The 11,887-nt window shown below is 48.9% G+C and overlaps 1 protein-coding gene across 1 annotated transcript in view; it reads left to right on the forward strand.

Moving 5' to 3' along the window:
* VPS16 (VPS16 core subunit of CORVET and HOPS complexes) overlaps positions 1-10,034 on the forward strand; it is a 32,249-nt gene extending 22,215 nt beyond the window's left edge. The window contains exons 18-24 of the mRNA XM_039368843.1: positions 347-444; positions 1,434-1,541; positions 3,492-3,569; positions 4,257-4,426; positions 6,326-6,422; positions 8,161-8,264; positions 9,516-10,034. Coding sequence (XP_039224777.1) covers positions 347-444; positions 1,434-1,541; positions 3,492-3,569; positions 4,257-4,426; positions 6,326-6,422; positions 8,161-8,264; positions 9,516-9,651 — 791 coding nt within the window. The 3' untranslated portion in view covers positions 9,652-10,034. The remainder of the gene's footprint in view (positions 1-346; positions 445-1,433; positions 1,542-3,491; positions 3,570-4,256; positions 4,427-6,325; positions 6,423-8,160; positions 8,265-9,515) is intronic.
* Positions 10,035-11,887: the final 1,853 nt, after the last annotated feature.

Here is an 11,887-nt window from a genome sequence, read left to right on the forward strand (position 1 = left end):
AATCATCTTTGTTGCTCTTCTCTGTACTCTTTCTAGAGTCTCAACATCTTTTTTACATCGTGGTGACCAAAACTGGATGCTGTATTCCAAGTGTGGCCTTACTAAGGCCTTGTAAAGTGGTATTAACCCTTCACGTGATCTTGATTATGTCCCTCTGTTAATGCAGCCTAGGGAGTAGAAGTCCACAAGTTTTAAAGCTGGCCTCCCTAGAACGATGTATTTTGCCAGGAGAAGGCAAGAACAAATCCGCTGTCTCGGCTGAGAACTGCAGCCCCCATCCTCCCCAGCCGAGAGGATGGAGCAGGCCGGTAAACGTTCTCTTCTCCGTGTTTTTCTCCCTGCTCAGTTTACACCGTCATCTCCCGCCTGAAGGACGAACTCGGCCGGGGCGACTTCTTCATGGCTTTGCAGAACCAGCCGGTCGCCTTGAGTCTCTACCGTCAGGTGAGGCTTTGGACCCCACGGTCTGCTGCTAACGCTGGCCCGGCTGCACAGAAACCGGTTGAGATGCCAGAAACAGACCGGATCTTTAATCTGCGCATCTCGGAATATATGAATCTCCAGATTTGGACTGGATGGTTCTGGGTGGTTCTGGAGACAAGATCCAGCCCAAAATTCAAGCTGGACCCTCCTTGCTGTGTATGAACGGTTTCTGGTCATCATAGAGCAGTGTTAATAATAATAATAGTAATAATAATAATAATAGTAGTAATAGTAATAGTAGTAGTAGTAGTAGTAGTAGTAGTAATAAAGTTGGAAGGGACCTTGGAGGTCATCTAGTCCAACCCCCTGCTCAGGCAGGAAACCTATACCATTTCAGACAAATGGCTGTCCAGTCTCTTCTTCCAGTTTTGGAGCATTCACCGTGTTGAAGAGATGTGGACTTCAACTCCCAGAATTCCTGAGCCAGCCATGCTGAGGGGAAAGAGGTTTCCAAGCTGAGCCATGCTGGCTCAGGAATTCTGGGAATTGAAGTCCACCAGTCATAAATCGGCCTAGGCCTAGGCCAAAGATAGGCAACCTTGGCTCTTTTATGACTGGTGGACTTCAACTCCCAGAATTCCTGAGCCAGCCATGCTGAGGGGAAAGGGAGAGGTTCCCAAGCTGAGCCATGCTGGCTGAGGAATTCTGGGAGTTGAAGTCCACGAGTCATAAAAGAGCCAAGGTTCCCCACCTCTTCTCTAGGCTTTTAATCAACCAACTTGGCCCATTTTGGTCCCTTGAATAAGGAAATAAAATAAATCTGAGGTAAAAGCTGCCAAATAACTTCTTGTAACCCTCCTAGACTTACTCCAGGGTGAGATGGGAAGCATATACGTTTAATAAAGAAATACAGTAAATAGATTAAAATGTTCCTAAATAGAAAAAACAAATAGGACAATGAATCAATTTATACCCCACCCTTTTCATGTATGACTCTTGTCCATCCTCAGTTCTGCAAACACAAAGAGCCAAACACACTCAAAGATCTTTACAACCAAGACGACAATCACCAGGAGCTGGGCAACTTCCACGTCCGTAGTAGCTACATCAGCGAAAAGGTGGGTGCTGTTGCAACATGGTGGCGGGGGGGGGGGGAGGCATCAAATTAGGGCTGGCAGATTCCGATCTGGAGGGGTTGCCCCTTGGAGAACGAGTTAAAAAATATATATTTTTCATACCTGGTTGCATGTTCTCCGGGTAGCCTTCCAATCTTTTGCATTTGTGGTTAAAAGGGAAGATAGACAAACCCACAACCGCTGGCTCTCCTTCCTGATTCAGTTTTATGATCTCTCTCGTACTCTGCGAAAGTTTCTAGTCCTTAAGGTTCCGGTTGAAATCTCCGGAAGTGGGCCTGGAAAGATTCAGAAAGAGAGGTAGACAATTTTGATTAGTTCCTCCTTATTGCTATCTTGGTTTGTGTGAGTGTGAGTGAGAGGGAGGGAGGGAGAGAGGGAGGGAGGGAGAGAGAAATAGAGAGATAAGATGGTGGATAGATAGATGGATAGATAGATAGATAGACAGACAGACAGACAGACAGTCAGACAGAGAGAGACAGATAAGATGGTGGATAGATAGATAGATAGATAGATAGATAGATAGATAGATAGATAGATAGATAGATAGATAGATAAATAGGTGGATAGATGGATGGATGGATAGATGGATGGATGGATGGATGGATGGATGGGTGGATAGAGATAGATAGATAAGATGGTGGATAGATAGAGAGATAGAGAGAGAGAGAGAGAGAGAGAGAGAGAGAAGGAGAGAGAAGGTGCGTGCTTATTAACCAGGTTGCCTATTGTGAAGATGTGAGATACAACTGGCAGAGTTAGGGGGCCGAAAGACAGTGGTTGAATCGATCCTCTGAACCCCAAAATCTCCGATCAGGAAGAGGTGGTAGCGAACTGCGCTTTCCTGCCTTCAGGAAGACGTGGTTTGTGGAGTGGGTGATGGTGGTTTGGCTCACGCAAAACGCGATGCTGCAATCATGGTTTATAAACGCCTAAGGCTGCACTCGCACATGGTGCTTACCTAAAACCAAGCCATGACAGCTTCACGAAAAGACAGAGCCAGCGTCTTAACAGAGTAACAATAACAGAGATGGAAGGGAGCGTGGAGGTCATCTAGTCCAACCCCCTGCTCAGGCAGGAAACCCTATACCAGTGGTTCTCAACCTTTCTAATGCCACGACCCCATAATACAGTTCCCCATGTTGTGGTGACCCCCAACCACTTATACATCACTGGGTGCCAGGGGCGTGGCCAAAGAAAAGGGGGAAAAAATGGCGGACAGCCTTGTTTGGTGACCCCCGTGAAATGGTCGTTCGACCCCAAATGGGGTCCCGACCCACAGGTTGAGAACCACTGCCCTATACCATTTCAGACAAAGGGCTGTCCAGTCTCTTCTTAAAAACTTCCAGTGTTGGAGCACCCACAACTTCTGGAGGCAGGCTGTCCCACTGGTTGATTGTTCTCACTATCAGGAAATAATAGAGCTGGAAGGGACCTTGGAGATCATCTAGTCCAACCCACTGCTCAAGGAGAAGACCCTATACCATTCCAGACAGGTGGCTGTCCAGTCTCTTCTTAAAAACCTGCAGTGTTGGAGCATCCACAACTTCTGGTGGCAAGGAGTTCCACTGGTTAATTGTCCTCACTTTCCAGAAATTTCTCCTGAGTTCCAGGTTGCTTCTCTCCTTGATTAGTTTCCATTCTTTGCTTGTCCTGCCTTCAGGTGCTTTGGAGGATAGGTTGACCCCACCCCTCCCTTCTTGTTATTGCTCTGATTCAGGGGTCCTGAAACTTGGCAACTTTAAGACTTGTGGACTTTAATTCCCAGAATTCCTCAGCCAGCCCTCAGGGCTGGCTGAGGAATTCTGGGAGTTGAAGTCCACATGTCTTCAAGTTGGCAAGTTTCAAGACCCCTGCTTCTGATTTTTTAAATTTAAGTTGCAGGCAGTTCTTACAAGCTGGATTAACCCCGCAGGACCTGTTTTTCTTCCTCAGTGGATCGAGGGCCGTGTGGCCAGTCTGCAAAACGCGGTCGACGAGTACTACAAAGCCAAGAATGAGTTTGCAGCCAAGGTGAGGGCACAAGGAGTCATTGGCCAAGTGGGACCAGACTTTATGCCCGGAAGCAAGTTAACTGAATCGTGGCCAATATTTTATTTATGTGTTTATTGGGCTTCTGCCTTTATTATTTGTAACTCAGGGAGGGTGACCATATCCAACACGCCTTCCTCCTCCCATTTTCCTTGTAACGACAACCCTGTGAGGTGGGTTGGGCTGAAAGAGCGGGACTGACCCAAAGTCATCCAGCTGGCTTTCATGCCAAAAGCGGGACTAGAACTCACCGTCTCCCGGTGATTGGCTCAAAGTCACCCAGTTGGATTTCCAGTCTAAGGCGGGACTAGAACTCACCGTCTCCTGGTGATTGGCTGAAAGTCACCCAGTTAGATTTCCTGTCTAAGGCGGGACTAGAACTCACCGTCTCCCAGTGATTGGCTCAAAGTCACCCAGTTGGCTTTCATGCCAAAAGCAGGACTAGAACTCACCGTCTCCCGGTGATGGGTTCAAAGTCACCCAGTTGGCTTTCATGCCAAAGGCGGGACTAGAGCTCACCACCTCCCGGTGATTGGCCCAAAGTCACCCAGTTGGATATCCTGTCTAAGGCGGAACTAGAATTCACCGCCTGGTGTTTTAACCACTAGACCAAGCCGCCTTCTCCGAAAAAAATAAATAAATGTCCTTTTTCTCTCTCCCGCTCACTAGGCCACCGAAGACCAAATCAAGCTGTTACGTCACCAGCGTCGCTTTCAAGAGGACTTTGACAAACCCTACGTGGACCTGTCCCTGCACGACACCGTCTACAACCTCATCCTGGATGGGAAGCACAAATTAGCCGAGCAACTTTACCGGGACTTCCGGATCCCCGATAAACGGTGAGGACAGTCTCCGGGACTGGGCTGTGGTCCGGGAAGGCCAGTGCAAAGGGCTGGACCCCCCAACCCATCCCAGCTGATTTGAAAGGGGCAGGCCTGTTCCTTTCTGCATGGGAAGCTGCAATTGTGCTTCCATTCCGAGACGAACAAACTGGGATAGGTTTATCCGGGTTTGTCGAACCTTGGCTCTTGCGTGACTTGTGGACTTCAACTCCCAGTATTCCTGAGTCAGCACGGCTGGTTCAGGAATTCTGGGTGTTGGGAGTCCGCAAGTCGTAAAAGAGCCAAGGTTGCCTACCCCTGAACTATACCATTTCAGACAAGCGAAGGGACCCTTGGAGGTCTTCTAGCCCAACCCCCTGCTCAGGTAGGAAACCCTATACCAGGGGTAGGCAATCTTGACTTTTTTATGACTCGTGGACTTCAACTCCCAGAATTCCTGAGCCAGCCTGGCTTAGCTTGGAAACCTCTCCCTTTCCCCTCAGCATGGCTGGCTCAGGAATTCTGGGAGTTGAAGTCCACGAGTCATAAAAGAGCCAAGGTTGCCTACCTCTGCCCTATACCATTTGAGACAAACGGCGGTCCAATCTTTTATTGAAAACCTCCAGGGATGGAGCACCCACAACTTCTGGTGGCAAGCTGTTCCACTGGTTAATGGTCCTCACTGTTAGGAAGTTTCTCCTTCATTCCAGGTTGCTTCTCTCCTTAATTAGTTTCCATCCGTTGCTTCAGGCGCTTTGGAGAAGATCTTGACTCCCTCTTCTTTGGGGCAGCCCTTCAAATATTGGAAGACTGCTATCATGTCCCCCCTGGTCCTTCTCTTCATTAAACTAGACATACCCAATTCCTACAACCTTTGAGAGGGATCTTGGAATCCTAGTGGACAATCACTTAAATATGAGTTTTTCATATCTTTCAGCCTCCAGTCCCCTGATCATCTTTGTTGCTCTTCTCTGTACTCTTTCTAGAGTCTCAACATCTTTTTTACATCGTGGTGACCAAAACTGGATGCAGTATTTCAAGTGTGGCCTTAACAAGGCCTTGTAAAGTGGTATTAACACTTCATGTGATCTTGATTCTATCCCTCTGTTAATGCAGCCTAGCCCTGTATTGGCTTTTTGGACAGCTGCAGCACATGGCTGGCTCCTATTTAAGGGATCATCCACTAGGACTTCTAGATCCCTCTCACAGTTAGCTTGATTTGGTGATCAAATCCCAGAATTTACTTAATGCAGTGGTTCTCAACCTGTGGGTCGGGACCGCATTTGGGGTCGAACGACCATTCCACGGGGGTCGCCAAACAACGCAGTCCGCCATTTTTTCCCCCTTTTCCTTAGCTGTGCTACTCCCTTTTATTCTATTGGCTTTTGAAAGCCAATAGGATAGACTCTCTTGAATAGAGTCTAATTCTATTGGCTTTCAAAAGCCCATAGGAATTGTCCAGGCTGTCTCTGCCCTGCTGAGCCCGCCAAAAGTCCCATTCTGCAAATGGTGCTGCACCCGTTGAGTAGTCCTCGACTTACGACTGGTTGAGTAGTCCTTGACACAACCGGTTGGGGGTCGCGGCATTAAAAAGGTTGAGAACCACTGACAATGCTTTAAACGAGATGTGCTTTGTGGTCTGCTTGGATCATGAGATTCCAGAAGATTTAAACCAGGGGTGTGTCCAACCTTGACAACTTTAAGACTTGTGGATTTCAACTCCCAGAATTCTGGGAGTTGAAGTCCACAGGTCCTAAAGTTGCCATGGTTAGACACCCCCTGGCTTAAACTCTGTATGGAGATGGACTGGAATGAGTTAACTCACACGTTCTAGGTTCCTCAAAAAGGCTCATGTGGAGAACCTCAAGTTGGGGCTGGTTGCTAGTTCTTAAGTCTGTTTCTTTGCCGTCTTGACAGGTTCTGGTGGCTGAAGATCAGCGCCTTGGCGGAACAGGGGGCCTGGGAAGATCTAGAGAAGTTCTCCAAGTCCAAAAAGTCACCTATTGGCTACCTGGTGAGAAGATGACGGGGCGAAGGTGGGGGGTCTTTTTGGTGACTCAACGCTCTTGAATTTTACCAACGTTCGGGAATGGGTAACCCCCTGAAAAAGCAGACCGATCCAGAAAAAAGACACCACCAGGATCCCAGGAAAGTTCCTGGATGGTTGTAGGGTGTTTGTGTCCCCAACTTTGGGCATTCCCGGGTAGGTGGATCTGAGATCCCAGCGTTCCAGAGTCGGCGTGGCCATTGATGAGAAAGCTGGGAGTTGAAGTCCATCGTTGGGAACGGTTGTTCCATGGCCTCTGGACTGGATCTTGATTATCCTTGTCCAAATTCTTCAACACCACTTTTGAAGGACAAGGAAGTCGAGTTTCAATTGTGTGTGTGTGTGTGTGTTGTTTCCCCAGAGCAGAATAACACTTTCTCCTCTCTCCGCCCCTTCTCAAGACCAGACCTCAGTTTATCGCTGCTTTCTTTTTTATTTACTGAGGAGTTTATGTAAAATAAAAAAGAAATCAAAGAATGAGACAGGAAAAGAAAAGGAGGGAGGGAGGGAACGAGGGAGGAAAAGAGGGGGGAAGGGAGGAAGGAAAAAGGGAGGAAGGAGAAAAGGATGAATGGAAAGAGGGAGGGAGGGGAAAAGGATGAATAGAAGGAAAGCGATGGAGGGAGGGAGGGAGGAAAAGGGGGGAGGGAAGGAAAAAGGGAGGAAGGGGAAAAGGATGAATGGAAAGAGGAAGGGAGGGAGGGGAAAAGGATGAATAGAAGGAAAGAGGGAGGAAAGAAGGAAAAGAGGGAGGGAGGGGGGAGGGGAGGAAGGAAAAGGAAGGAAGGGGAAAAGGATGAATGGAAAGAGGGAGGAAGGAAGGGGAAACGGATGATAGAAGGAAAGGGAGGGAAGGAAGGAAGGAAAAGGAGGAAGGAAGGGGAAAAGGATGAATAGAAGGAAAGGGAGGAAGGGGAAAAGATGGATGGAAGAAAAGGGAGGAAGAAGAAAGAAAAGGATGGATGGAAGGAAAGGGAGGGGGGAGGGAGGGAGGGAGGGGAAAGAAAAGGATGGAAGGAGAGAAGGAAGGAAAGGGAGGAAGGAAGGAAGGAAAAGAGGGAGGGAGGGGGAGGGAAGGAAGGAAGGAAGGAAAAGGAATGGAAAGAGGGAGGGAGGAAGGAAAACGGATGAATAGAAGGAAAGAGGGAGGGAGGAAGGAAGGAAAAGGGAGAGAGGGGGAGGGAAGGAAGGAAAGGGAGGGAGGGAGGGAAAAAGGATGAATGGAAAGAGGGAGGGAGGAAGGGAAAACAGATGAATAGAAGGAAAGGGAGGGAGGGGAGAAGATGGATGGAAGAAAAGGGAGGAAGAAGAAAGAAAAGGATGGATGGAAGGAAAGGGAGGGAGGGAGGAAGGAAGGGGAAAGAATAGGATGGAAGGAGAGAGAAGGAAAGGAGGGAAGGAGGGAGGAGGAAAAGAAGGAAAATGAGAAAGATAGAAAGATAAAGAAAGATGCAAGAAAAGGAAACGTAATGGGAAAGCCCCAGGGTAAATGAAATATAACGATTTCTGTCCTTATTAACCAAGAGCAAAAAAAAACCCCCCTCTCATCTCCCCTCCTTCTTAAAACCCCCTCATTCACCCCCTCAAGGCCAGAAAGCCAAAAAAAAAAAAAAAAAACCCAGAGTCGTCTGCTCTTCTCTCTCGGGATTCGCCCGGCGGCACTTTGCCCGCGATCACCGGGTGGTCCCCCTTCCTCCTTTTCCAGCCCTTTGCCGAGATCAGCATGAAGTACGGCAACTCCAGCGAGGCCAAGAAATACGCCGCCCGAGTGACTCCCGAACAGAAAGTCAAGGCTTTCCTCTTGGTGGGGTAGGTAGCAAGCGTGGGGGCCTCCCCCCCAACAACCCCCCCCTCCCCGGAATCTCAGCGTTCCCGAGCAGCGGCATCCAAGATGCCAGGGCCAGCGCTTTTCCTGCTCCTCTGACCGGACCCGTCAATCAAAGGGGTGCATTTTTAGACCAGTTCAGAGGGAAATCAGAGGAGACACGGGAGACCCCCCGACAAAAGACACCCCCAAAACGCGATGTCCAGAACTGGAGAAGGGATTTGAATCCCCCTCCCACTCCAAAAAAAAAAAAAAAAAGAAAAAAGCAGATTTGGGTGGACAATTAAGGCAAAATTTAGTAGTGGTGGAGCTGGTAAATTAAAGGGGTGAGCAGGCTGCTGTCCTGCGGGCGAGTCCAGGCAGACAGGCATCTGTCAGGGCGGCTAGGATCTGGTTTACTGCCTTGAGCAGGAGTTGGATAAAATCAAGTGTTTTTCTCCAACGTGGCCCCTTTAAGACGGGTGGACTTCAACTCCCAGAATTCCCCCAGCCAGCAGAGCTGGCTGGGGGAATTCTGGGAGTTGAAATCCACCCGTCTTAAAGGGGCCACGTTGGAGAAAACACAACTAGCCGATCGCAGTGGACCCACTGCTATTTGTGGTTTCAAAGCTGAGCAGAATTCGAACCCAAAGGCCAAAATAACAATAATAATAATAATAATAATAATAATAATAATAATAATGAAGGGCTTTGTATCCAAATACGACCAACGTATTTGGATACAAAGCCCTTTATTATTGTTATTGTTATTATTATTATCATTATCGTTATCATTATTTTATTATTTTCATTATTATTATTTTGGCCTTTGGGTTCGAATTCTGCTCAGCTTCTCCAATAATAATAATTATTATTATTTTGGCCTGTTGATCAGAGGCAGCTTGAAAAGCACCAGTCATTTTGGAAGAGGGAAAGCTGAATTCTTAATAATAATAATAATGATGATGATGATGACGATGATGATGATAATGATAATAAAGTTGGAAGGGACCTTGGAGGTCATCTAGTCCAACCCCCTGCTCAGGCAGGAAACCCTAGACCATCCTTCTCCCAAGAAAACCCTGAGGGATTTAGCGCACCGGCTTCTGAGACGCACCCTCATGAGGACTAGTCCCCGCGCGTTCCCCAGTGGGCAAAAAAATTACCTCGGGGTGGGGGTGGGGGAAGGAACCTTGGACTTCGGACGTCTTTTAAATGTCCTTTTTTTTTTTTTAAACTTCCTTCCGTGGCCGTAGGGACTTCAGCCAGGCGGCCGAAGCGGCCACCGAGCGCAAGAACGAAGGGGAGATGAATCTGATCCTGTCCAAGTGCACCGACGCCGCCGTGGCGGCCAAGCTGGAGCAGGCGAAGACTCAACTGGGAAAGAAATGAGCTCGTCCTGTATACCGCCACCACCGGCTTGGCCAAAAAACGGGAATCCGTTGGGACCTTTCCGCTCTGGACCTATAGCCCAGAAGCAGCTTTGCAGCCTTCTGGGAAGTTTTGGACTACGGTCTCCATTATCCCCAGCCAGCCCCCCCATGCGTCTGGAAGGAGGGCCACTGAGTTGTGGGAAGGAACTGAAATGGGACACGGGGGTCCTGCTGGGCTTGGGGAAGTTTTGACCCTCCTTTTGAAGATGGGGTGCCCTGAATGTGCTGTTTTGGGGGGGGGGTGAGAAAGGAACGCCCCTTTCTCGCCTTCCTTCCTCTTTCCCTCCTTCTTCCCTTCCTTCCTTCCTTCCTCCATTCCTTTTCCTTCCTCCCTCTCTCCCTTCCATCCTCTTTTCCTTCCTTCCTCCTTCCATCCCTTCCTCTTTTCCTTCTTTCCTTCCTCCCTCCATTCCTCCCTCCCTCCCTTCCTCTTTTCCTTCCTTCCTGCCTCCATTCCTCCCTCCCTCTTTTCCTTTCCTTCTTCTTTTCCTTCCTTCCTCCCCCATTCCTTCCTCTTTTCCTTCCTTCCGTCTTCCCTTCCTCTTTTCCTTCCTTCCTGCCTCCATTCCTTCCTCCCTTCCTCTTTTCCTTCCTTCCTTCTGTCCTCCCTCCATTCCTCCATCTCTCCCTTTTCCTTTCCTTCCTCTTTTCCTTCCTTCCTCCATTCCTTTTCCTTCCTTCTGTCCTCCCTCTTTTCCTTCCTTTCTGCCTCCCTTCCTCCCTCCCTCCCTTCCTTCCTTTCCTTCCCTTTCCTTTCTCAGCCCCCACTTCACTGACTTTCTTTGGCTCTTCTGCCTTGTAGTTTGCACACCCGCATTCCTTCAATATGGGCCCATCTAGCTCTGCCCACTTTCCAGAAAAATCACCCCTTGGTGCTCCATCCATTTGGGAAAGCAAAGCAGATGGGTCTGGAAAACGGGTGGCTTTTTTTTTTTTTTTTTGCCAGTTGGGTATCCATCTGGCATCCTGAAGGGCAGACCAATAATTCAACTGGTGTGGTTTGGTTTGCGTTTTAAGATTCCTTTTGTGTGAATTTGCAATGTTGGAGGAATGCAGAAGAAAGGAGAAATCATTTCAAAAAGACGCTTGTCTTCTTGGCGTTTATTCCTTGTTCTATCATACCCTGCCCCAAACTATTTGGAGGGGGGGGGTTAAAATCCAATTGGGGGCATTTCAAGGCCATTTCTTTGCCCTCCCACATCAAATAATTGAGCTGAAAGGTGGGAGAAATTCTTGGTTATCATCCTCTGCCTGCCCCAAATTTCGGCCGTCCCAATGCTTTCGTTTTCCAAGAAAGGCAGATATAAAAAGTTTCCTTTGAAATGAGCAGATGTGGTGTCAACTTTGTGGACAAGGCTGCATGGTGTGCTTGGCACTGGAGATGGGCGAAAGAGTGACTGGCATAAAGTCACCCAGTTGTCTTTCATGCCTAAGGCAGGACTAGAACTCAACGTCTCCTGGGGATTGGCCCAAAGTCACCCAGTCAGCTTTCATGCCTAAGGCGGGACTAGAACTCGCCGTCACCTGGTGATTGGCCCAGAGTGACCCAGTCAGCTTTCATGCCTAAGGTGGGACTAGAACTCACCGTCTCCTGGTGATTGGCCCAGAGTCACCCAGTCAGCTTTCATGCCTAAGGTGAGACTAGAACTCACCGTCTCCTGGTGATTGGCCCAAAGTCACCCAGCCGGCTTTCATGCGTAAGGCGGGACTAGAACTCACCGTCTCCTGGTGATTGGCCCCAAGTCACCCAGCCGGCTTTCATGCGTAAGGCGGGACTAGAACTCACCGTCTCCTGGTGATTGGCCCCAAGTCACCCAGCCGGCTTTCATGCGTAAGGCGGGACTAGAACTCACCGTCTCCTGGTGATTGGCCCAAAGTCACCCAGCCGGCTTTCATGCCTAAGGCGGGACTAGAACTGACCGTCTCCTGGTGATTGGCCCAAAGTCACCCAGCCGGCTTTCATGCCTAAGGCGGGACTAGAACTCACCGTCTCCTGTGATTGGCCCAAAGTCACCCATCTGGTTTTCATGCGTAAGGCGGGACTAGAACTCACCGTCTCCTGGTGATTGGCCCAAAGTCACCTATCTGGCTTTCATGCCTAAGGTGGGACTAGAACTCACAGTCACCTGGTGATTGGCCCAGAGTCACCCAGACGGCTTTCATGCCTAAGAAAGAGCTAGAACTTTGCATCACTT

Source organism: Crotalus tigris, unplaced genomic scaffold (assembly GCF_016545835.1).
Source record: "Crotalus tigris isolate CLP2741 ecotype Arizona unplaced genomic scaffold, ASM1654583v1 scf7180000020941.558017, whole genome shotgun sequence".
NCBI lineage: Eukaryota > Metazoa > Chordata > Lepidosauria > Squamata > Viperidae > Crotalus > Crotalus tigris.